We start from the raw sequence: 26,303 nt of genomic DNA on the forward strand, positions 1-26,303 counted from the left end.
ATCCGGCAGAGGACCTGTTGCCATTCCGCCACCCTTTTCATAGTGGGTTTACTACCATGAAAAGGGAGATGAAATGGCAACTTGGAATATGCTTGCCGGTGTCAGCTGCGGCACTGCTAGCATGTTTCTGCCAGGGACTATAACCCGTTGGGTGCTCATGACGGCACCACGCCGTCATGAGTCACAGGTGACGTGTGCTCATGACGGCGTGGTGCTATCATGCCTTTGGCGTTTCGCCCACGCGGCACTAATTCCATGCCTGTGCGGGCGAATTAATGAGCGGGCGGGGTCATGATGGCACCACCCCGTCATGAGCACACGCCGCTCATGACTCATGACAGCGTGGTGTCGTCATGAGCACCGAAGCGCCGCGCCCGCCCCCTAGTCCCCCGCGCTGCAGAGGAAGGGTTAATGTATATACCCAAAAAACAAATGATACAAACGTACTACAAAATTGAAAGTGGCATTAAAAGAAAATAGCCACTAAATAACATTTTAAAAACACTATCTCCCCATAGAAATGAAAGGGAAAATAAGTTAGAAATGTTGAATAAATATATTTAAAAAAATGTAAAGGCTATTAACCATTTAAAGCAAGTCTCAAAATGTTGTAAAAAATGTAAAATACATTTTAAAGTATAAATTAAATGATTATATAATAAATATACAAATATTTAATATATACTGTAATAACGTATGTTATAATTGTGTTAAGAATATGAAACAATTCATTAAATGTTTAAAACATGTTAATAGAAAAATGTATAGCATACATTACTATTTAAATATGTCTTACATTATTTAAAAATAAAATAATTACAAATTGTTTTATCAACTACAAATATATATGTTTACATATTTAAAAAGATATAAATAGGCTTTGAAAACCGAAACGAAAAATTTTAAATGTGCCACTAATCTTTATTCTATGAAGATATGTAAATAATGTTATTATTGACAAATATACAACTACTTTTTAAATTATCTTTCTAAACACCAACAATACTAATTAATTGACATAAACTACTCCTACTACATAGAAATCCAAGTTAACAAAAGAATTTCATACCAAAATGGTAAAATTAAATATTCACACTTCAACGTACACCTTTTTAAGGAAAGTGTTGCAAACAAAGGGGTAACTTTTACAATTCCACAACAATCTAAACCAATTTGGGGAAGGTTTTGGACACTAAAGAGGTGACATTTTCTGTGTTGGATACTAAAGGGAATATATTTACTATTCCCATTGCAAACGAAACTAATTTCGGGAAGGTGTTGAATACTAAAGGGGTGACCATTACTATTCCCGCTCCAGTCTAAGCCAATATGGAGACTATATTGTATACTAAAAGAGTGATATTTACTAATCCCATTCTAATCTAAACCAATTTGGGGAAGGTGCGGGACACTAAAGGTGTCACATTTACTATTCCACTCCATCCAAAGCAATTTGGGGAAGGAAATGGCTTTTACTATTCCCATTCCAATCTAAACCAATTTGGTGAAGGTGTGGGACATTAAAGAGGTGACATTTACCATTCCCACTCCAAATTCCCATTCCAATGTAAATCAATTTGGGGAAGGAATTGACACCAAAAGGGTAACATTAAGGGGCCGATTACGATTTTTTTCGGAAAGGCTCCACATGGGATTCGCTATAGCAGAATCCTATTCGTTACCCATCTTTCCGAACGAATCATACACATTTTCCAATGACCAATTACGATGCCCGGAAACTGTTTGGGCAGTCCGAATCTGTTCTGAAAGGCATTCGGACAGCCCAAGTCTTTCGGAGCCGAATCGTACAGCTCTATAGACACAGTTTCCAAACGAGCGATTATGATGACTGATTCGGACCGCCATTCCGATTTCGGTCTGCCAGACACGAAACGACTGTCGGAATCTGTATTTGCAGGACCGTTGCGTACCCCACTTCACCCGAAAGTGCCCAATTGGGGCCCATGGGGGTACCCAAGGGACCCCTCCTCCCTACCATGCACTATGTGGCAGGCACCATGTGGTGCCCGCCACAGGGTTCAAGGTTTTCCCCAACCACCCTTTTTTTCAATGGGAGCCTGGGTTCTAGTTTGGAACACAGGCTCCCATTGAAGTCAGTGCAAGTTCGACCGAATGATGTTGGGAAGCATCGTAATCGGTTGTTCGGACTCGCAGAACCCGATTTGTACGGAAACGATTTCGAGACTGATTAGTTTGGAACAGTTTCCGAATGATATTGTAATCGGCACCTTAGTTTTCCCACTCTAATTTAAACCAATTTGTGGAAGGTGTTGGATACTAGAGGGTGACATTTACTATTTCCACTACAATCTAAAGTATTTTAGGCAAGGTGATGAAAATAAAAAATTGTATGCACATAATAAATAATCCATGCTCACACAGAGTTTTGATGTATAAAAAAATACAAATTACTTAGAAGACATAATAACGCAACAAAAAATTTATATAATTAAAATTTAACATCAACGTTTAAAAGAATATGTTAATCACTATTGATAAGTAATATATTTTTATTAATATTTAATCATATTCGTACACTTTGACACATAACATAAAAAATCATAATTAAAAATAAAAAATCTTAAAATTGAAAGAAACTAAATTTCAAATGTTATATAGAGAGTAATTTGTATTACCATCCAATTATTACATTTGAAAATATAAATTCCCAATAATAAAAGTAATAACAAGCATTGAAAATGCAATAGGTCTCGCAATAGAAGAGTTTGACATTTTTCGTTTTGCAAATGGATGAGTGGCGTTGCGTGGATGAGTGGCGTTGCGTGGATGAGTGGCGTTGCGTGGGTGAGTGGCGTTGCATGTGTGAGTGGCGTTGCGTGTGTGTGTGGCGTTGCGTGTGTGTGTGGCGTTGCGTGTGTGTGTGGCGTTGCGTGTGTGTGGCGTTGCGTGTGTGTGGCGTTGCGTGTGTGTGTGGCGTTGCGTGTGTGTGTGGCGTTGCGTGGGTGAGTGGCGTTGCGTGGGTGAGTGGCGTTGCGTGGGTGAGTGGCGTTGCCTGTGTGGCGTTGCATGTGTGAGTGGCGTTGCGTGTGTGTGTGGCGTTGCGTGGGTGAGTGGCGTTGCGTGGGTGAGTGGCGTTGCGTGGGTGAGTGGCGTTGCGTGGGTGAGTGGCGTTGCGTGGGTGAGTGGCGTTGCGTGGGTGAGTGGCGTTGCGTGGGTGAGTGGCGTTGCGTGGGTGAATGGCGTTGCGTGGGTGAGTGGCGTTGCGTGGGTGAGTGGCGTTGCGTGGGTGAGTGGCGTTGCGTGGGTGAGTGGCGTTGCGTGGGTGAGTGGCGTTGCGTGTGTGAGTGGCGTTGCGTGTGTGAGTGGCGTTGCGTGTGTGAGTGGCGTTGCGTGTGTGAGTGGCGTTGCGTGTGTGAGTGGCGTTGCGTGTGTGTGTGGCGTTGCGTGTGTGTGTGGCGTTGCGTGTGTGTGTGGCGTTGCGTGTGTGTGTGGCGTTGCGTGTGTGTGTGGCGTTGCGTGTGTGTGTGGCGTTGCGTGTGTGAGTGGCGTTGCGTGTGTGAGTGGCGTTGCGTGTGTGAGTGGCGTTGCGTGTGTGAGTGGCGTTGCGTGGCTGAGTGGCGTTGCGTGGCTGAGTGGCGTTGCGTGGCTGAGTGGCGTTGAGTGGCTGAGTGGCGTTGCGTGGCTGAGTGGCGTTGCGTGGCTGAGTGGCGTTGCGTGGCTGAGTGGCGTTGCGTGGCTGAGTGGCGTTGCGTGGCTGAGTGGCGTTGCGTGGCTGAGTGGCGTTGCGTGGGTGAGTGGCGTTGCGTGGGTGAGTGGCGTTGCGTGGGTGAGTGGCGTTGCGTGGGTGAGTGGCGTTGCGTGGTTGAGTGGCGTTGCATGTGTGAGTGGCGTTGCGTGTGTGAGTGGCGTTGCGTGTGTGAGTGGCGTTGCATGTGTGTGTGGCGTTGCATGTGTGTGTGGCGTTGCGTGTGTGTGGCGTTGCGTGTGTGTGGCGTTGCGTGTGTGGCGTTGCGTGTGTGGCGTTGCGTGTGTGGCGTTGCGTGTGTGTGTGGCGTTGCGTGTGTGAGTGGCGTTGCGTGTGTGAGTGGCGTTGCGTGTGTGAGTGGCGTTGCGTGTGTGAGTGGCGTTGCGTGTGTGAGTGGCGTTGCGTGGCTGAGTGGCGTTGCGTGGCTGAGTGGCGTTGCGTGGGTGAGTGGCGTTGCGTGGGTGAGTGGCGTTGCGTGTGTGAGTGGCGTTGCGTGTGTGAGTGGCGTTGCATGTGTGAGTGGCGTTGCATGTGTGAGTGGCGTTGCATGTGTGAGTGGCGTTGCATGTGTGAGTGGCGTTGCATGTGTGTGTGGCGTTGCGTGTGTGTGTGGCGTTGCGTGTGTGTGTGGCGTTGCGTGTGTGTGTGGCGTTGCGTGTGTGTGTGGCGTTGCGTGTGTGAGTGGCGTTGCGTGGGTGAGTGGCGTTGCGTGGGTGAGTGGCGTTGCGTGGGTGAGTGGCGTTGCGTGGGTGAGTGGCGTTGCGTGGGTGAGTGGCGTTGCGTGGGTGAGTGAATGGTTAGCTGTTGCTTATGCGACGTATAGCACTTAATACTAAAGTAGGCAGACCTTCTTAGCCTTTGTGAGAATAATAGCAAAATAAAAATAAAAACCAGATCAAGTCAAGGACGCAAACGGCACCATGCTATTGTTTATTTACTCAGATGATTTGCATAAAAATGTAACTTGTGAGCACGTTTCTCTAACTCTCCAATAATCCCATTACAACACTTTGTACAAATGAGATTGGGACTCATCCTTCCGAAGTCGAGAAAAATGTGCAACGCTGTGTTGTAGTTAATTTTTTTAATTAACAAAATGCAAATAATGTGGAGAGATTTCAAGTGATTCAGGAATGGGCGCCCTTGTAAAGAGAAAGTACGGCCGGCCTGGGCAGTGATAGGGGAGGAGGGAGGAGAAATGCGAGTCACGGCAGCAGCAGCCTTTGATGTGCCTGCCGGCCGGCCGTGAATAATTAGGGGGTGAGAAATGCGCTCGGAGGGCTGCCTTTGATGTGGTAATGCGAGGCAGGCAGGCAGGCGGCTGGTGGCATTGTGCACGCGCTTTTTAGGGCTTGCGCAAGCGCAATGACCTAAAAAGCACATGCACTTGAAGGAATCGCCAGTGGAATCGCCAGTGGTGGATAAACACTGGATAAGCCCCTATAGAGCTTCGCCAGCTATGCGCTGAAGCGCATCAGCAGGCGAGCCCTAAAAAGGTGATTGTTAAAATCGTGTTTAATAAACTTTAAATAAATAAACCTATAACTTAAATATACAACAAAATCGTCATTATACATAATAAATAAAACATAATTATTGTATTTTCATAATGTAATGATACAACAGTACTTTTATTTTTACATGTATTCAAAAACATTTTGAAAACATTCTTTCAGACAATTTATTAACAGGGCCATTATCGTTTTTAATATTTAAAAATCACATAACAAAAAAGTTATTAAATGCATTTGTTTTTTAAACAAAATTTACAAAAATTGTACTTGATTAAATTTCATTAAAAAAAATTCACCTGAATTTCCATAATTCTATTAATTTTAATTTGTACAATAAAAGACAATGTTGTTTACATTTATTATAATTTATCAATACATTGAATATCAATACAAAATATTATTTAGAACAATTAATAATGTAGCAAAGTTAATTCATACCTTTTCAATATTAATTTGCATACCATTAAAATAATTACAAGTACATTTAAATAAAAATATTCCCTTTTTTAAATCTCCCCACCCGTATCCCATTATTCCGATACTAACAATATATATATATAATATATATATATATATATATATATATATATATATATATATATATATATTCTTTTTATATATATTTATATATGCTAAAAAGAAGCAGAGAACTCTGGGTAGTTCTCAAGTTTAGGTGGAAAGCAGGTTCTGTATGGAGCACTCTCAACCCCAGCGACACTCTAGATCTGGTCACCTCAAATGTCTGCTTTTCTATCAAGTCTTTAAGCGTAGGATTAGCACAGTGCTATCCACACAGAGATAGAAATGGATAAAGTCTTTTGTCATTTCTACAGCAAAGTTTTTAAGCATAGGACTAGCACAGTGGTGTCCTTGCCGAGATGCAAAATGACAAAAGCCATTTATCACTCCAGGCACAATATTACAGCTTTGAATTGGTAAAATACCAACCAAGCCACCCTGGAATGAATAAAAGCAACCCCTGACACAGTGGTTCGTTCTAATTAGAGCTCTTCAGAGAGGTATAGCTTTGTCCAGACACAAGGGAGCACCCAGTATAAGTCAAAAAAGGAGACATTTGAGGTGAGCAGATCTAGAGTGTTGCTGGTGTTGAGAGTGCTCCATACAGGAGCTGCTTTCCACCACAGAGCAGGCAAGGTGGCAGTGAAGGGTGCAGCATGGTGGGAAAGGAAAGGGGGAGATCTACCATCTCTTTAAAAAAAAGTCCCTACATGCTGCCATAACATGGTGGCAACAGTATTAAGAATGTGGTAGGAACAGATTATGCAGAGGGTGCAGGATTGTAGGGCATGTAAAAAGAGTCTGGGAAAAGGGCACAGAAAATCAAGAAGATGCAACAATCTTCAGCACTTGCGGTATGCAGGGGATGGGACAGCCTGTTTAGAGGCTAATGCAGACAAGGGGTTTAATGGGGATTCGAGCAGCAGTTGGACAAATAAAGACAGCACACATGCTGCGACTTGGAAGTGGAAGTAAGGTGAATTGACATCTTGGCTGCATTGGCTTCAAGCATGCCTGTAACTAAGCCGCAGAGGAGAACATAAATTGGGGTGGGGGGACAAATTATGCAGGGTATGTTGGCTGTCACTGACATTCATGTTAAATTATGCGAGTAGAGCTTCCCAAGGCTTTTAGTGTACAAATGTTTACATAACCCTTGCTTATCAGAAGGGGAAACAGTGTTTACAACGCCGTAAACACAAAACAGTAACTGGACAACACTGTTGTTACAAGGACCGCGTTGTTTCCACCCATGCCATTACATCGCAAGTCATATCAACGACTTGCTTTAGAGGGCTTGCAACACCATGGAATGTATTGGATTTTAAATGCAAAAACAACGGTTGCTGGACAGAATGCAGAATGTTGTCATACGTTCACCCCAGTACAGAGATCTGGGCCTAAATCCATCGATTTTTTGCTCACCATGCCATTCCAGTTTTAACCCAGCCATAGCTTGGCAGTTTTCTTTGTTCGCCCTAAGCTGGCAGGGTATGCCCAGACGTGGATCCCTTGCTCACTTTGCCACTGGATTCAAGATAGCCTGGTTGATGAGGGCTGTGAGCCCGAAACTGGTCTCAGGATGCTTGTTTTCGGTCCAGGGAAGACATAGCTTGACAGTTCGGGCTGGACTGTTCCCATGAGGCACAGGGTGAGACCAATTTGCATATGGCCATGTCTGAACTGGGGTGCCGGAGTGAGCTAAAGAATGATGATGGATTAAAACCAGATCAGTTGACTGGGGGTGAGTGCTTGCAATGTTCAACACTCCATCCATCATCCCCTTTGGTTTTGCTTGGATTTTAAATCCAACAACTTCCCTGCTGTTGCACAAACTGGAGTAGGAATAGTAATTAATACTATTCCTAAGTCCAGTGCGCTACCTACAGCAAGTCGTTGATTTGACTTGCGATGTATTGGCACGCATGGTAATAACCCGATCGTTGTAACCACTGCGTTGTAAAGGCATGCGTTGTAAACACATGTGCTGCAGCGTCACATTTTCATTAGAAGGCCATCAAAGTCTTTAAAGACATCCCTAAGACTCTTTTGGTTTGGTTCTTAAATATTTTGGCACATGCTCATTATTATAAGCTGCAGCGTGCCCTCATGAAGTGTTCGATTTTCTCCTTCCATGTTGCAGCTGGTTTAGGCATTAAGTTTAATGATTATGAAGGTGCACGGGTCTTTGTAGAGCTGGAGCCGTTTTCAATACTGTGTGCTTGGTTTTTCAATTTTTACGTTTTCTCCTGCAAAAAGAGCTTGTTATCCTAGTCAGCATTTACAAATATTATTGAGACAACTGGTCTATCAGAATGATCCATAGCAGTGTGCCGAAGTCCAGTTTTCCCAGATTTTTACAATCCATTTTCTACCTTTGACCTCATCCCAGCTCATCACCCTACTGTCCAGGAAGGAGCCGAAAGACAAACCCTCACCGTAATGGCAGGAGAAACTTTGTTTTCCACTTTTAATGGATCCCCGCTGCTGCTCCATTTTATTTTGGAGTCTCCATTCACTTCCCCAACAGGGCTTGTCAGAAGAGCCAGATCAGCAGCCTGTCTCCATGGATGTACGTCAGTACAATGCGATCTTTTAGATCGCTGTACTTTACAACACTGCCATTACAACGCAAGTCGTTACAACGACTAGCGTTGGTGTGCGCGGATTGAGGATTATTATAATTTTATATACCAACACCAGCCCACGTAACAGTAGGAAAGGTGTTGGAATATAAAATTACAATATTCCTTATCCAACAGCGCCATCCAGCGCGAGTCGTAGTAACGACTTGCGCTGTAATGGCATCGTTGTAAAGGTAGTACGGTGTAAACACCGCGTTGTAAACGATGTTTCCCTGTCTCCATGAATGTGAAGGGTCTGGCAGCCACTTCCTACCCAGGAATCTCCATCATGCTACTCATCCATGCATTCGATGCTGATCTCTTCCATCTCAGACAGCCCACCACCTATAGTTTTATTATTTTCTCCATTGATTATTTGGCTTTTTCTTTTTTTTGATTCGCCACCACAAGCCACTCCAACTTTGGCTGGTATAACTCCACATGGGAAATGTCACTTTAACAAACGTTCCCAGGCCATGACCTGACTCCGATGAATAAGACCAATGCAGCATTACACTGTGAAATCTACATCAGAGAGCACACACCAATCAGCCAAGCTAGTTTGTAACATATTTCAATAAACACTGCTCATATTCGGCAGAGGAAATCAATTACGGCATTTAACCAAACATTAAATAGATCGTATAAATGTGAGTCTAGTAAATCAATGAATCTCTCTCTGCAGCAATTTCCAAATGTGTGCAATGTGTGCCTGATACTGTAAAACCACAGTACATTGTGCTGTGCCAATTAGGTGTGGCGCCGCAGCCAGGGCGACTGACGCTGGAATCTGGGGACCACGGTTCGATCCCCGGCTTCGGCGGCAGGTTAGCCCAGCACCATGTGACTCTGGGCAATAGCTCGCTTAATCTTCCCGACGGCCCCCCAGCGCTTAGAGACCCTTACGGGTGATTGTGCGCTTTACAAATGAGGACTTTACATATTCATGCTCCAGCTCCTATTCAGAGCGTTTTTTAAATGTAGTCTCAAATGGACACAACATGTTTTGGAGGCATAGAAACTACCACGAGCAATCCTTTATGTTGTACACACATGCTTTTTGTGTGTTTTTATATGTTTGCTTGTGAAAATTGTGAAAATTATTTATTTTAGAAATATTCTAATTAAGTGTTGGCTGCATGAGCATAAAATGCTAAATATGTGTAATAATATTGCTTTGCAGCAGCATGGTGGGCACCTCTTTAGCACAGACAGCCATGCGTTTTGCATGCGGCCAGTGCTTAATTTGTGGGGGAAAAAAGGAAAACTGGGTTTACTGTGTTTCTTAGAAGGGGGCCTCCCACTGGCACTCCAGGGGCAGCCCACTGGTGCCGCCAGCTGTACAGTGGCACCACCCACTGTATTTGGTATTAACACCAGACCCGCCTGCAAGTAAGCATTGTTGGTGAACTTTTATAGTGGTAGTGCATGACTACCTGCCTCAAATAGGATCATGTGAGCAAGTGAAAATACTCTAGAGGGAGGTTCTCTTTCTTAAAAACAAAAATGAATGACAAATTGAATGCACAATTTGTATATGCATACACTAAAAATCCAGAAGATCTGTAGAATCACTCATGAAAATGTTCCAATACTTTTATGGTGTGCCTGCCAAGCCTAACTCCACAGAAGTTATTGGTGTTCAGCAAAATGTCCTTACCTAATGCTTGATCTCACACAGGCTGAAACAATTATTACGGGACTGATTCACAGAACTAACTTAGCACAAAATCCTAAACTTACTACCATTTTGGTATTCACAGAAGGCACTTACTCATTTTGGTATTCACAGAAGGCACTTACTCATTTCGGTATTCACAGAAGTTAGGAGTCCTAACTTTAGGACGCCTACATTCCTTCTGTGAATACCGAAAGTCTTGAAGTTAGGAATTTTCTCAGTTTAGGAGTAGTAAAGTTAGGACTCCTAAATGCCTTCTGTGAATACCGAAAGCCTTAAAGTTAGGATTTTTCTCAGTTAGGAGTCCTAACTTTACTACTCCTAAACTGAGAATAATCCTAACTTTAAGACTTTCGGTATTCACAGAAGGCATTTAGGAGTCCTAAAGTTAGGACTCCTAACTTCTGTGAATACAGAAATGAGTAAGTGTCTTCTGTGAATACCAAAATGGTAGTAAGTTTAGGATTTTGTCTTAAGGTAGTTCTGTGAATCGGGCCCTATGACATTTCACACAGCCTATAAATTATCAAACTATATAATACCTTGTTTCTTCACTTCATTTCTGTCCCCTTGGTAAGGCAGAGTGGTCAGAAGTTATACAAATCTCACAATCACATGCCATGTGCACCAATGATACATGCTAAGGTCCATGACAACAGTAATGGGTGATGTACACTCCTGCCCACTGGGTACTATCTTACCAAGCTCATGGTTCTGGAACACTGTGAGGGCTCTCATGGGAAGATGTTGCCTCCATTTTGGACACAGGAGAGATATAGGGTGCATTGCTTAGTCATTCTAGACATTTAGACCACACAACAACAGCTTGAGTGCCCCGATCTGCAAGCTCCATTATGTATTTTAGTTTCTGTGTCTCAATGTGCAATTGACTAGGATTAAAAAGGTAATTTATGTAATGTTTAATGGATAGTGAATTCATTAGCTGCATTAGATTTAGGCTATGATGTAGAGTTCATGTGGTTACTAATACATAGTTTGAGTTTGTGGTCACATATTTGAATTCCAAAGAGATGGGATTTTCCTTGGTGCATAACCCGATGACCACTCACATGTTAGTAAAAATACAGGGGCATATTATCAACAAAAAGCGATATTTATCGCTAAGTAGGGTTAGCGGCAATTTTTTTATCGCCGCGCATCATGGGATTTTATCGCTGAGATAACGTGCTATTAGCAACGTTTATCTCAAAAGCGATAAAATTCCCGGCTATTGCGGCAAAATCCGTGAATATCGCTGAGAATACAGCAATATTCATGCATTATCGCTAACAGGGTCTTAGCCATTATATCCACCTCCCATTGGATATAATGGCTAAGAACTGGTCTGAGCAGGTGTTAGTTTTTGGAGATATTCGCGCTTAGCGTGAATATTTCCATCGCTACGCCTGTGTTGGTAATAGGCGATAGTGATGTTAGCGACTGCTTTCAGTCGCTAACAGGTTGGGTACACCCACTTTGCATGTCATTAGCGATAAATATCGCTGACATGCAAAGCGGGCCCCAAACCGCTTGCTTCCTTACAAGCTGTCTCTAACTGCTGTTAGCGAAAGCTTGCTAATAGGGCGATATTAGCGGAGAAAATTGCCTATCGCCCCCCCTTGATAATATGCCCCACAGAGCTTTGCTAAGTCACATATATACGTTTGTTAAAAACAAAATATTCAGAAGGAATTACACAGGTTGTCCTCTGGGTTACTGGAAGTCCTAGAGACTACCATTCAAAAGTTCTAGTGTAGGTGCAGCAACTCTCAGTTCTCTGCTTGTGCTGAAACAGACCGTTTGGTCTTTGTCTGTAGCTTACAGGTTTGATATAAGGATTAGCCTGGCTTTTCCTACTACTTGTGTTAATACAACAGCAGAACATTGGCATTTATTCTAGAGAAATAGCAATTGCTGTAATTTCAGTAATGTTGGATGGTCGAGGTGGGTTCTTTCAGGCCTAAACTTTTCAGCTTCTTGAAAAACACTTTTCAGCCTATGATTTATAATTTTCTATGTTTATGTTTTTTACAGAATTAATTAAATACATCGTCTCTGAAGATTTGGATTCAGGTCTGCTCCACAAATCTTAAAAGACTGGTGAATGAACACTCAGTGACCATCACAGCTTCTCCAGTAACAAAATCCAGCAGTTTTCAGCCTAGAACTTTCTGTTGATGACAATGCCACACAATTTGACAATAGAAAATTCTCATCAATCCAAAAAGGAAATTCTGTGTGTCAATGGCCCCTCTCATGGCAATGGGTTTGATTCGGACTCGCCGAGCTTAAACGAAGCGTACAACACGTCATTGTACAATGAGAACTTACATTCCAGCTCTTGCAGCCCTTCAGACTCCAATAGTAAACCCCTCTGTTATGGAACACCCAAAAAGAAGGCAGTGTACCACAGTGATGAACCATGTGGAATTGAATCTGTCCCATCTGAGAAGGAGTACTTGTGTGGATGGGGTGCCTTTACACCTAGTTTCTTACAGTATTTTAATACACCAAAAGGAGTGCTGTTTTTCCTCTGTGTTGCTTCCTTTCTGCAGGGTATGATCGTCAACGGCTTTATCAACACCGTCATCACCTCCATAGAACGGCGATTTGAACTTCGCAGCTATCATAGTGGGCTGATCGCTAGTTCCTACGACATTGCTGGATGTGTTTGCTTGACTTTCGTCAGCTACTTTGGGGGCAACGGACACAAACCGCAGTGGTTAGGTTGGGGGGCTCTGATCATGGGAATTGGCTCTGTAGTGTTTGCACTACCCCATTTTATGACTAGCCAATACGAAGTCCACTTTGCCGAACAGACAGGCATGTGCCATTCCAACCAGACTTTGCACTGTACGGAGAGTGCATCCAGTCTATCCAACTACAGGTTTCTCTTCATGTTTGGACAGTTCCTTCATGGTGTTGGGTCTACACCACTCTACACACTTGGAGTGACATATTTAGATGAAAATGTGAAGTCCAACCATTCTCCTGTTTACATTGGTAAGACACATGGCCTTTGGAGGAGGGAAACAGTTTGGATTTGGTAACTGTGATGTTCATTAAATAGAAAGCCAGTGAGTGCACACCAGCTGATCAATGCGGCAGGATATTATTACTCTGTAGTTTTTGTGGGATTATAGACTGCAGTGGCTTCTCCGTTATGGCGAAGGAGCATCGCCTCACGGCCTCAACCAGTAGATAAAAACATGTGAAATAAAATTATAATAAAGCAGTTTTATTATCATTTGATTTTCCATGACTGAGCCGGAACTGAGTCTTGAGGGCGGGGCCATGCTCTGGCAGGAGGAGTGATGGGAACAGGGCACTGCAAGTGCGCATGACGGTTTGCCTGGCTGCCTTAGAACGGCCAAACCGTCATGTACACTTAGATATCTCCAGGCTAGAGCATGGAGAACAGCAGGCACAGGCTCCCAGTCCCTCTGGGAGCGTAAAGTCAGCCCGCTCTGTTCAATCCCAGTGCTACTCTCATGTTAGATAATAGTATTACCAGCATGAGAGCAGCATCTGGATTGGCGCAGTGAAGTCGTGGAGCCTGTGATCAGAAGCAGAAGAGCACAGAGGCAGCAGATAAGTTTTCATTTTAATGTATTTTGTATTGCTGCCTCACCACTTTTCCCTGCTGGCAGCCACCACTGATTATAGATGTGGTCAAAATAACATGGATATGTTGCATGTTTGAACATTTTGATTTTAAATGGCCACCTTCATATAATATACAATTTGAGACATAGTTGTTTATTTTTGTACTGGTACTGGTTTTGGCTATGTGAGGTAGTTCATTCAGAAAATCGGTGTGATTCCTAAGTACGATTCAAATACTTAACACCCACCTTTAGATTGTAAAGAAAGTTTCAGTAGCCATAGAAGAGCAAATGACATTTGTGGAATATTGGACTTCATCTAAAGTCGTCAGTCAACTAAAAGCAGACAGATCTGGTTTCCAGTGGTTGTGAACATAATGAAAACCTTTTTATGTTTTTCTTCTAAAGGTGGAAATGCAAACATTAGTAGTTTTACAGTGAAGTACACAAGTAGGTACATTACAAGAGGACGGATGTGCAGTTCAGTTACGGTTCACTATTTTCTAAGTCTGGGCAGAGTTCGCAAAAGTGCAAAAAAACCTCCACCACTCTAAGCGGAGTTCCGCAAGCGGCGGAGTGTGTTAGAAAGATGCTGTTCGCAGTAATTTTAAGCCCCGGATGTTTGTCCTCTCTGTGAAATTATCATGAACGGCACCATGCGCAATGCAAGCGGGCACTGCTTCCTTTCTGCCGGTCGAGTATATTTTCGGCTCGAGCGGCAGCTTTCTCAACGCAAACAGATGGTTTCTCAACGCGAGCAGTCGCGAGCATATGTGACCACTCACATTGAGAAATCCGACCACCCGCATTGAGAAATCATCTTGCCAGGAGGTTGATTTCCCTCTCTCCCGCTCGCAACTTGACGTAGACAAGCGCGAATGGGGAAAAATCTTGCCGGGAGGATGTTGATGAGTCCGAGCAAGGAAAAAACCTAGCGGAGCAGAGTTTTTTCGGAACTTCGCGAGCTTTGTGTAACGCGGAGCATGGAAAACTCCGCAAACTCCACAAGTGGAGCACAGTTCCCCACCCAGGCTTACTATTTTCTTCACCATGGCACATGTCAGGTGTCAATAAACTATCATCTTTGCCGAATTCATAAATCATTTTTTATAATGTTTAACACTTGTTAGTTTTTATAGAGCTTAGGGGTTAAAATGCTTCAAGGGCTGTGCCATAAAAAACTCTGAGGCAGGAACTCGGTAGGTTGGTGATCTCTAAACAATTACTATACTTAAATATAAACATGTACAAACATTAGATCAGTTAGTAGAATCAAATTAGTCCTGCAGCTGCATCTCGGAGAATATATGTGTGCGCAGGGCTGTAGGTATGTGACTTGTCTATCTCTGCAACTTATCTATGCATATAAAAACTCTATAAAAGATCTGGGGCCAGATGTAGGTAATTCCATTTTACCGACTCTAAAATACCGAATCATACCGATTCGGTATTTTAAATTCGGAAAATGGTATGTAGGTTAAAAATTACCAAATGGTTAAGCCTCCAGGACCATAGGAATGAATGTCAATTACCAAATCGGTAAATACCGATTCGGTAAAAGGGGGAAAACATTGAAGGGTGGCAGGGTGTTACTTTGACACCCGGTTGCACCCCTCATTTGTGTACGGGTGCACATGTTGCAGACAGGCATGTATGTCTGCAACATGGCACTGTTGGAAAAGCAAAAAACATGCTTTTTCAAAGGTTTTCATTATTTACCACCAACTTGTAGTTGGTGGTAAATAACGAATCCTAAAATGGGAAAATCACTAATTTGAGTGCTCCCTACATATCAGGATTCGGTAATTTACTGAATCGGTATTTAAGAATTCGGTAATTTACCGATTCCTTAAATTACCGATTCGGTAAATTACTGAATCCTTAAAGTAGGCCCCTACATTCCAAATGCCAAATACCGGTTGGTAACTGCTGAAATTCGGTAATTTCGGCCGTTACCGACCGGTATTGGGCGACCTGCATCTGGCCCTATATCCCTTCTAAATAAATGATTCCTGATTTTCTTATATCCACCAGAGGCAGAAAGCAGTGTCGTTCAGGGGAGGCACTCTTCGAAGCCTTAACTCTAACTGCAGTCGGTCACAAGTACATTCGATTTCTCAAAAAGTCTTAATACATATCGACTCCGTCGCTTTTTAGGCATTTTCTGTTGCGTGCTTTTGTGCAATCTTTCCAATCGACTCCCACAGTCAGAAGGAAAGTTTGAACACCAGAGCTATAAAAATACTGCTGTAGTTACACACATTAGGAGCAGTGACATTCAGGCCTCTTTATCATTTGTCCAAGTATCCCAGCTCAAAGAAAGACGGATTTTGCAAATAAATAGCATTCTGTTGCCCTGAGAAAAACTCAAGTACAGACATCAAATGCGGAGCGGAGGAAGTGGGTCGTTATCCACAGAAGCGACTAGTTGTTCGTTTCTCGATAATTATACAAGTCAAATGTCACTGAGGGGGCTACACTTGTCGCTCCTGACATCCTCCCATGTTGTACTGATATATCTCACATGTTTTGAGAGTCTGTGTTGATTGCTATCTCAAGGCAGCAAACTCCCTGTGGGCTCTCACTAAAATTCTGCTGAGGATCAGACTTGAGAGAGGAGACATGCTGGCTATAACCCTTCCAAAGATTGCCTCATATGTTATTCACATGCCATGCACACAGAACCAAATAAGGGTAAGAGCTACGGCTCCTAGCTTGGAAAGAAGAATATAAATATAAGCATTGATCTAGTTAAGTCCATAATTCCATTTAATATTAGATGAAAAAATGAGGGTGTCATACTTCCAGTGGTACTTCTTCTTTTCAGAACTTTCTGATACATCTAGTACATATTTCAGAGAGACTAAACGTAAATTAGCATTACCTATTAATTAATATCATTGGCACAGACCTTTAACATGCCATCGGTTTTTTAAAAAAAAGGTGGATCTTGATTTAATGAATGATATATAGATTCCGAAATGTGCCTTTGCTTATAAAACTAGATGGTGCCACAGTACTAGAAACTAAGGCCATATTATCAAGAAAGGGCGATACATGATCGCCGCTTTTATCAGCAGGAACCTGCTGCTAAAGCGGCGATAATGGGCTTGATAATATGCCCTTGTGAATTCCCATAGAAGCCCAGGTTAACACAAGAACCTGGGATTCTATGGGAATTCACAAGGGCATATTATCAAGCCCATTATCCCCGCTTTAGTGGCAGTTTCCTACCGATAAAAGTGGCAATAATGCATCGCCCTTTCTTGATAATATGGCCCCAAATTCACTAGTTACGTAGTTACCATTACCCAGGCAGTTTATCAAATTGATTAGAAAAAGTGTCCATGGAGGCTGTTACTGCTTATCCTTGAGGATAACGATGACAAGAGGCCAGTGAGCCATGCTCGTGTCTCTCATTTTGTCCATCAGAGCTTGAAGCAGATTTTACCAATTTGGATACCAACTTCCAACCCTCAGGATTTGCATATTTCACATAAGCATCACCTAGATGATATCACTGACAGATACACTTTTTTAATCCTCTCGTTGCTACTCAGTAGTTAATTGCAGCAGAAAAGTAGGTCAACCCTGTGTCACTTGGGATTTCCATGTTCCTAGATGTAGAAAAGGCTTCCTAACACGTTAAGGGAGTCCGCGCTACTGCAAGAAATCTGTGGAGCGGTTGTGTTCCTCATACTATCTGGTAACCTGGCTTTAGGAAAACTTCAAAAATTAGTAGAAAGACGAGCCATGCATGTCTGCACTGATGCATTGGCAAACAGTGAACACAAAAGCAATATTTTTTTCACAAATGCTCATTTTCTTCTGAAACATACTTGTTTACGAGGGTAAAAGGTAGCTATTGGAATGGAGCTTGTAACAGTGAAAAGTGATCATGCGGTACCGGACCACATTTCATACAGCGAGCAATGACTTCCAGAAATTAGCAAGAGACAATGCAGATCATATCACTGAGAGTGAGTCCAGGCAGGCACAGCCCTCGCCAGTGAGTGACAGATACAGAAAGACAGCTCACACCAGTGAGAGATGAGTTGACTTGGGCAACTCATGACCATGATAGATGAGTACAGAAAGACTGCCTTTATCGGTCACTGCTGAATGCATGGTGGCAAATCAAACGAGTGGAAGATGATTGCCCGAAGGCATGTCATCACAGTGAGGATTAGTGCTGGACGACAGCTCAAATCAGAGAGAGGTTAGTACAGGACGTCAAGTAATGTTAGGGAGAGAGGAAGGCAGCTTTTGCAAGTGGCACGGATGGATGCATACAACCCATTCAGTAAGCGATGAATACCAGAAGATAGTACAATCTAGTAAGAGGAAAATATTAGACACAGATCATGCCAGTGAGTGGTAACTGCAGAAGACTACTTAGACCAGGTTCAGATGAGTATAGGAAGACCACTCATGCCATTGAAAGATGAGTACACAATGCCAGCATACCCAAGTGAAAGGTGGATCCAGGAATGCAACTCACGCCACTGAGAGATGGATTCTGCAATGAAGCGTCTATCACTGAGAGATGTTTACAGGGAGTAAGCTATCAACCAAAAGGTAATTCAAGTCTGTGAAAGATTGATACAGGTACGCAGCACACACTAGTGAAGGAGGAGTGGAGCAAGCAGTGAGAGATGAGTAAAACAACTTAGCCAAACGAAGATGGGTGCAGAAGGAAAGTTCACATCAATGAGGCAAGAGGACAGAATGGCAGCGGAGGCCATTAAGAGGTGAACATGGAACGTCAGAGCATGCAAATGAAAGTTGTAGAGATATCCAGCCTTTACAGTAAGCAGTGAATACCGAAAAGTCACAGAAACTAGAATGACAAGTGGATGTTCTAGACACAGATCCCACCAACATGCAACACCATAAGGAATCAAGTGCATACTGGATGACAGATGAGCACATGAAGACAGCTCATGATACTGAAAGATGAACATAGAAAGGAGGTGCATTAATTGAAATACATGGAGAACACTCTTACCAGGTGAGAGATGAATAAGGAAAGGCAGTTCATGCCAGTAAAAGATGGGTAAAGAAAGGCAGCTCACACATATGCAATGAGAGAAGAGCAGTTAAAGGTAGCTCTTACCAGTGGAGGGTTAATACAGCCAGACATCTCATGCCAGTGAAAGATGAGTACAAGAAGGTGTCTCTAAATAAAAGAGGTGGGTAGAGGGAGCAGGTCACATGAGTGAAACAGGATTGCATTTGTCCCGCGCATCCGAAGAACAACCACCGGTGGGAGATCCTTCTCCCACCTCGCCGCCAAGACATGGAACACCCTCCCACTGAGCCTACGACAGACCCAAGACCTGCTGACCTTCAGGAGGATGCTCAAGACTTGGCTGTTCGATCAGTAGCCCCCCACCCCCCAGCGCCTTGAGACCCTCGCGGGTATGTAGTGCGCTTTACAAATGATTGATTGATTGATTGATTGCATGAAAACAACTCATGCCAGTGAGAGAGGGCTAGGTGGAGGTGGTACATTCCACAGAGGATTGAGTGCGGGAACCAACTCATTACAACAAAAGCAGCCAATATCACTAACATACTAGTTCAGGAAGGCACCTGTTACCAGTGACGAATGAGTAAAAAACAAAAGGGCTGCTTACGCTAGTGAATGTTGACTAAGGGATGGGCAGCTCAAACCAGTTGAGAATGTTCACAGGAATAAATAGAGTACAGCATGAGACAGAGTGAAGAGTATAGATCTTCCCTAAGATCACCAGAGCCTGAGGGACTTAAAGTCTGCAATATCGCATCTAGAGCCCAAGAAAAAGATTACAATAACTTCAACTAGTACTAAACTAGCAGGGTCGTGGACCAGGGTCAGCGGACTCGATAATTCTCGCTTCGGTGCCTACTCTAACCAGGGATCACACTCGGCATCTCTGGGCATTAGCTTGCCTCATCTCCACAACGGCCCCCCACATACACCGGTGATGCCTGGTTTCACCTTGGAGATACCCAGTAGGGATCATCTCACAGGGAAAGCCAGGACGGTTTCCCCAGTGGTCTACAGCGCTGGGACGCCCCATTGCTGGGGTAGCCATGCACTTTACAAGACAACCTAACATAACATAACTGTTTCGCCCATCATGGTACTATAGTGCTGAGGTTAAGGTTTTTATTTGGATGCATGGAGGAATATGAAACGGTCAGTACATTCCAAATATCGAGATAGATAAATGATGAAGTTTATGCACTGATAACATATTAATATAAATAACCTGTCTCCCCTTTCAAGGAGATGCGTGGCTACAGGGTGAAAGAAAGGAAGAGGGGAAAGCTTTTGGGGAAAATCACTTGTTTTTCAAAAGCAGGAAGCACTTCCACAAAGACCAAATCACTTGTGCCCTGAACATAAAGTCTTGTTTTTTTCTGAAAACGTTACTGTCTTTGCTGAGTCAGATAGCATGCATGTTAAAGAAAAGCTTAAAAAATACTCCACTCTGGAATCTCTTGAAACAGTGCAAACAAATAATAATCAGTGAAAACGTTGAAAACAATTTTGGGGTTTCTCCGCAGGGCCCTAATTTCAGAATAACAATTGGAAATCTGGGTGTTGATGGCTGGTATGCTGGTGAAGCCTTGCAGCCATTAGATCAGAATGGGAGACAGTGTTTGCAACGCTGGTAATACCACACGGGTTGATAACAACACGAACGTTACATCGTCCACGTTGTTACCACGCGTGGCATTACATCGCAAGTTGTTGAAACGACTTGCGATGTAATGCCATGCGTGGTAACAACGCGGACGATGTAACGACTGCATTGTTACCTACTGCGTGGTAACACCATGCGTTGTAACATCACATATTCGATAGGAATTCTCCTTACATTTAAGCTGAGGCTAAGTCAGCAGTAATGCCAAGGGCGTGTCATAGTTCAGCTGAAGCCTGATGGGCCCTCCCTCCTATGCTTGAACAGCTTCTTTCAGGAGTAAATACTGCTTTAAGAAAAGGATTGCTGCACCCTTGGAAACTAATACAAAGATCCTGTGCCTTTGTGAGCCACCACTAATTTCTACAACCAGTATGCTAACCATGGTATCACCGTGTAGATCCTGTGGAGTTGGAGAGGATATCTCGCCTACGAGTCAATGCGTCTGTGGCTCGTGTCCAGTGGAGTTGGAAAGAAGTAAGTCTCAAGCTGATGTGAATACAAAATCCTAGGACATCCACAGAGTAAGTGACCATACACGCTGGAACCAATAGAGAGAAGAAAATGTCAGGAATTGATATGTGTATTTAAAAAATATATATTTAATTAAACATAAAATAAAAATCATATAGAGACTAAATCGATAAGTCAAACTATATGATACAATAAGACATTTAACATATTAAAATCTTCAACACAATACATCAGAAACATTCATTGAAAAGCAAATACATCATAATAAAAACGTAAATCCTGACTACTTGAACAGATATATACAAAAGGGGGTGTATGCTAAAACAACAAATGCATCTATTACAGGTTAATTCAATAAACTCAATTCAAAAGACTCGACGCGCGTTTCGGCAGTAGAAGAACTGCCTTCTTCAGGAGTCGTTGATTTAAACTCTGCAAAAAATATTTTAAGGGACAATGTTATACATCAACATACATATATCTTTTTACAATTTTATTCCATTTATCTATTTATATATCTAATAGTTCATCACAGAGTGGAAACTTTTTAACAATTCTATATCTCACATAGAGGCCCAGACATTTTAATTGGTCACTTAACGTCAAATAATAGACTGATATATGTACAACAATAGTGCAACCTCAGCTTGACAAACAGAAACATGTTATAGGTACATTTGATATTCACATGCACCATTCTTGGATGATTTCATATTTAGAGACTCAAATATTCCGCTGTTTATACATAATGCATTAGGGTCTCACTCCTAGATATATACATATTGAAACACTTACATGGCACTAGGAACGCTGATAATTTCCTCGGCACATTAGAGAGAATTGCCAAAATTCATGAATAACAGGGACACTTGTTAGAGTTGATACCTGATTTTAAACACAAATTGTGGTGAAACAAACTGTAAGATTTGAAAATGACAGAAATCACCTTGGACATAATGGGTCAGTTCAAACACAACGGTTTAGCGGTGTAATCTTTATGGGATGTTATTGGAATTAAAGGAATATAGCTAGTTGATCGCTATGTTTATGTTTACCAAAAAGAAGGGGGAGGTTTTTTGGCATTTATAGTCGATAGATAAATGAATCTCCGTCAGAACGGAAAGTTACTTATTATTGCCATTGCCAGGATAAATAGGCTCACTTTTGCCTGAAAATTCACTTCTTGAAAACGTTCAATAAACAGTGGGTGGCACTCACTATAGATAAATATATATAGAAGATATATATATATAGTGCCATGATCGAAAGTTTCTATCCTCTGTTATGCAAAGCTATTTTTTATATAGCAGAACTAATCATGTTTTGAAGTGCTCAAAAAGTTGTGTGCTAGAGCAGGAAAAAAAAGGAGGAAGAAATACCTCTATATTTATATTTGTTTGGATTCCAATCGTGGTTTCCGCAGCGAATTTAAAAAAATGCTCAAGGCATCAGGAAAGCTGAAACATATAAATTGAGCAGTGGCAGGCATTAGATGTTACCTAGGGCCTTAAATCCTATATATAAAAACTTATACTGGAGACCACCCTTTGATTCAAGGCGCCGGGTGTTAAAGAGATAGATAAACAATTACCTCTAAAACAATGTAAATTTGCCGGCAGCAAGATGGTGCTGTTCCGCTTAGAGAACCAAGTTGGAGTTCCGCTTTTTCGGAGGTTTCTGCAGATAAACATCAGATAGACTTAAAATAAATAAGGAGCCACATATAACAAATTGTGTGGTTCTGAATATTTTTAAGCAGACATTATTGTCACCTTGGTCAGAGAGAAGTGTTGCAAGCTGCAAGATGGTGCAGTTCCAGGCGGTCGAATAGCGGGACTGCTTCGCCGGAATCAAGAGATGTGTGTTCCACTTCTAACTAGTTGTTTAAGAAAAATGTTTTATTTTACGTAAGTGGCCACATCTAAGAATATAAGCGGTTTCCGATATTGAAGCGAACACTAAATCTCACCTCGTTGGAATATAAATGTCGCGGGCTGCAGAATGGTGCAGTTCCAGGCGGCAGGAAAGCGGGACTGCTTCCCCAGAATCAATTGATGTGTGTTCCGCTTCTGGTTAGTCTTTAAAGAAAAATATTTTACGTCATCAAGAGATGTGTGTTCTACTCCTGGTTAATCTTTTAAAGGAAATGTTATACGTGAAGGGCCATATCTAAGAAAATATGCGGTTTCCGATATTTGAAGCCGACATAAATCTCACCTCGTTAGAATCTGAAAGTCACGAGCTGCAGAATGGTGCAGTTCCAGGCGGCAGGATAGCGGAACTGCTATGCCGGATTCAATTGGTTTATTCCGCTTCTGGCTAAGCTTAAAGGAAAATATTTTACGTAAGGGGCCTTATCTAAAAAATATTAAGTGGTTCCTAATATTGTAACATTGACAGAAATCTCACCTTGTTAAAATCTGAATAAACGGGCTGCAGGATGGTGCAGTTCCAGGCGGCAGGATAGCGGGACAGCTTCGCCGGGATCAATTAGGTGTACGCTCTGTTAATGGGAGCTCTTTTAAATGGAAATTAAGGCGCGAAAAAGGCGCAATCAGGTCGAGATTTAGTAAACAGAGTGAAAGGACCATCTGAGGTCTTCCTTCAAGATCTCAACTGAGAATTTACCTCTCAAAGATGGCGCCAAAACGATCGAAGGATGTTTACCTAGGCCATCTAGTTCTAGAGGCACGAACTTAATAAGTTATGATGAAACAAGGAGAAGAGGGGATACCTCAATAGAGTTCCAAGTGTAGTGACGGCAGACATTAATTACATCACATACACAAAAAATATATAAATGATCTGGCATGATGTTTAATGCTAAAAGCGGCATTTGTTTTCAAGCAGGGTTACTTAATATTGTGACTCGACCCTCACAAGTTTCTGTAGGATATATTTTATAAGGGCCACACAGATGTATTGAGGACTATTATTTTATTTGGAAGGCAGAAAAAACTTCAGTTCTCTTATTATTAGTCTCATGGGCAGACATTAATTATATCACATACACAAAAAATATATAAATGATCTGGCATGATGTTTAATGCTAAAAGCGGCATTTGTTTTCAAGCAGGGTTACTTAATATTGTGACTCGACCCTCACAAGTTTCTGTAGGATATATTTTATAAGGGCCACACAGATGTATTGAGGACTATTATTTTATTTGGAAGGCAGAAAAAACTTCAGTTCTCTTATTATTAGTCTCATGGGCTAGGTACTAGTACGTAAGTCTCAAGCTGTCCAGGAAATAATCTTCTTGATGGAGTGAGCCTCAAACTTTACTCATTTCAAGACCCATGCTCAGTTTTATCAGCCCACCCTGTGACTATTTTATTTTAGGTGCTATGGACTCTAGATATCACTTAGATCGGGAGAAGGATTCTGTCAGATGTATGTTTGTGAACAAGCAATGCCTCTGACACTAGCTGCCCCAGTAGTCATCTGTAAACTCCACAGGGAATACAGGGAAAGAACAAATTAAGAAAGGTGAGGTCAATAATAAATTCCAAGGGCATGAAAGAGATAGAAGAGACACACAAACCACATCATTGTGCCACTTCCTGTCATTCAAAATCATACTGTAATTAAGATGCATAGAAATACAGTTCCAGGTTGCAAAGAATGGTAATAGGACACCCAGGCTCTAGAAAACTGAGAGGAAAGTAAAATAGAGGCATTAATATTTTCCTTATATTATTTGAACATGTGTTTTCGATACAAAAGCAAACATTACGCTGTTACACCGCAACCGGTGACTGATTATTCACAGTTTGACTAAAAATGACTGAAGCCTACAAGCTCCTCTTTCCTCCAAGCCATTTCTATGTAGGCTTACTGAGAGATTACATCCTCAATGGCCTACTTGCTCTTTGCATCAGTCGTGATCAATCCCCGGTGCCAATCCAAGAGAATCTCATGAAGAAGTCAAACAAAGAATGTCCACATGACCAAAAGGTAAGAATCCTGTGCTTTACGATATTAGAGGCTGCCTTCTTCAGTCCACATGGAGCCTGAAGTTGTCATGTGCTCTCTCTAGTCCTAGTCCTCTAGGCATAACCATCTTCCCTTAGTCTCTGAAATTAATATTTCTAATAATGTTTGTCTGTACCTCGGTGGGCTAAGTGTCCAGCCTAGGTTTGAGAGTGGCCTTCATGTTTCAGTTCTTTCTCAGAAGGGAAGGAAATCCTGGCAGTTCATGGGGGCAACATAGAATGCCCTGTGAGTCATAGTAAAAAGGGTCGATCTTCCAAGATAGAAAGACATTCATGCTGTTAAATTATCTAATTAGTCAAAGAAGAGGAACGAGATTTGATCTAGAGCACTAAGGACATCAACGAAGCACGCGATTACCTTGTTCTTCCTTTATCGGAATCCGAATTATAAGTGGTGAAGCAGTGCAAGAATACTATCTTCTACAGCTTTCAACATGCTACCCTTGATCAGCCCTGGTACTAACGTGAAAACATTCTTTGAGACAGAAATGCTGCTGTGGTTTACCTGTGACTGGAAGGTGGCATGGAGCAACCTGCAATCATCAAAGTGTTTGATCCCCATATATCTTCTTTATTCAGTTCTAATGAGGCAAACTTTATTTAAATGATATTGGGAACTCCATGTACTCACTCTCATTGAGCAAGAAACTAAAATACCACAGAACTGGTAAAAAAGGACATGAGTGTGCGTAAGGAAAGAATTAGACTGTTCTCTATAAATCAGCCAATCGTCGACTCCACCACTACTGCATTTACTTTTATTCCTAGTCATGGTCATAGTTAGTCTTCCAGGCAGACAGAATGAAATCCAAAGGCAACTAGTAATGATTCCGATAAGCAAAGTTCTATCTATATCTCTCTCTCTCTCTCTCTCTCTCTCTATATATATATATATATATATATATATATATAGTTTTTTTCACTGAAAAAAAAACCTTATAGTTAGGAAGTACAGTAAAAAAACAAATCTTAGACATTCACTGGAAAAAACAAAGGTTACAGGGACGTTGTAGTTATATTCATATTTTACACACACAAAACCATAGAAATTCAGCAGTTATAGTTATCTCAAGTAACTACGACTCGTACCCTAAGGTAACTAACCTGCACCCCGCAATGCACAGTTTTCTCATCAATAATTTCACTGCAAATTTTGCAGTACTTTTATCGATGATGTCATAGAAGATGTCATGAGTGATGTATTATGTGGACTAATTAGTAGTGCATGGCGAGGGCGCAAGTTCTAGTTACTTTAGGACCCTCACAGACCCCTTCAGCAGTCCCATTGGAACCATGTCCTGATGATCAAACTGGCGGGCGCAACTTTCCTTTCAAGTTGCGGCCAGCCAGTCACAGCATTGCTGTTGGAGCGTGGATCCAGAAATCCATTGCTGTTGGAGCATGGATCTACAAATCTGCCAAGATCCGCAGAGGGTCTGCAGTGGATCCTTATCTCTAGATATACATAAATCTT

General features: G+C 42.2%; 1 protein-coding gene and 1 long non-coding RNA gene across 3 annotated transcripts in view; one reads left to right on the plus strand and one right to left on the minus strand.

The window, feature by feature from the left end:
• Nucleotides 1-26,303, plus strand: part of LOC144768159 (solute carrier organic anion transporter family member 4A1-like) — a 269,403-nt gene that overhangs the window by 12,855 nt on the left and 230,245 nt on the right. The window contains exon 2 of the mRNA XM_078651609.1: nt 12,097-13,065. Within this exon, the coding sequence (XP_078507735.1) occupies nt 12,240-13,065 (826 nt within the window). The 5' untranslated portion in view covers nt 12,097-12,239. The remainder of the gene's footprint in view (nt 1-12,096; nt 13,066-26,303) is intronic.
• Nucleotides 20,458-23,365, minus strand: LOC144768161 (uncharacterized). 2 transcript variants are annotated; one of them, XR_013598488.1, is made up of 8 exons: nt 23,243-23,365; nt 23,051-23,152; nt 22,803-22,911; nt 22,606-22,709; nt 22,425-22,510; nt 22,213-22,290; nt 21,629-21,718; nt 20,458-20,900 (listed from the first exon to the last, which is right to left on the minus strand). It is a non-coding gene; the product is annotated as an uncharacterized LOC144768161 (long non-coding RNA). The 2 variants fall into 2 exon arrangements; XR_013598487.1 differs by having other exon boundaries at nt 23,051-23,157; nt 23,243-23,327.

This window comes from Lissotriton helveticus, chromosome 7 (assembly GCF_964261635.1).
Source record: "Lissotriton helveticus chromosome 7, aLisHel1.1, whole genome shotgun sequence".
In the NCBI taxonomy this organism is placed as follows: Eukaryota; Metazoa; Chordata; class Amphibia; order Caudata; family Salamandridae; genus Lissotriton; species Lissotriton helveticus.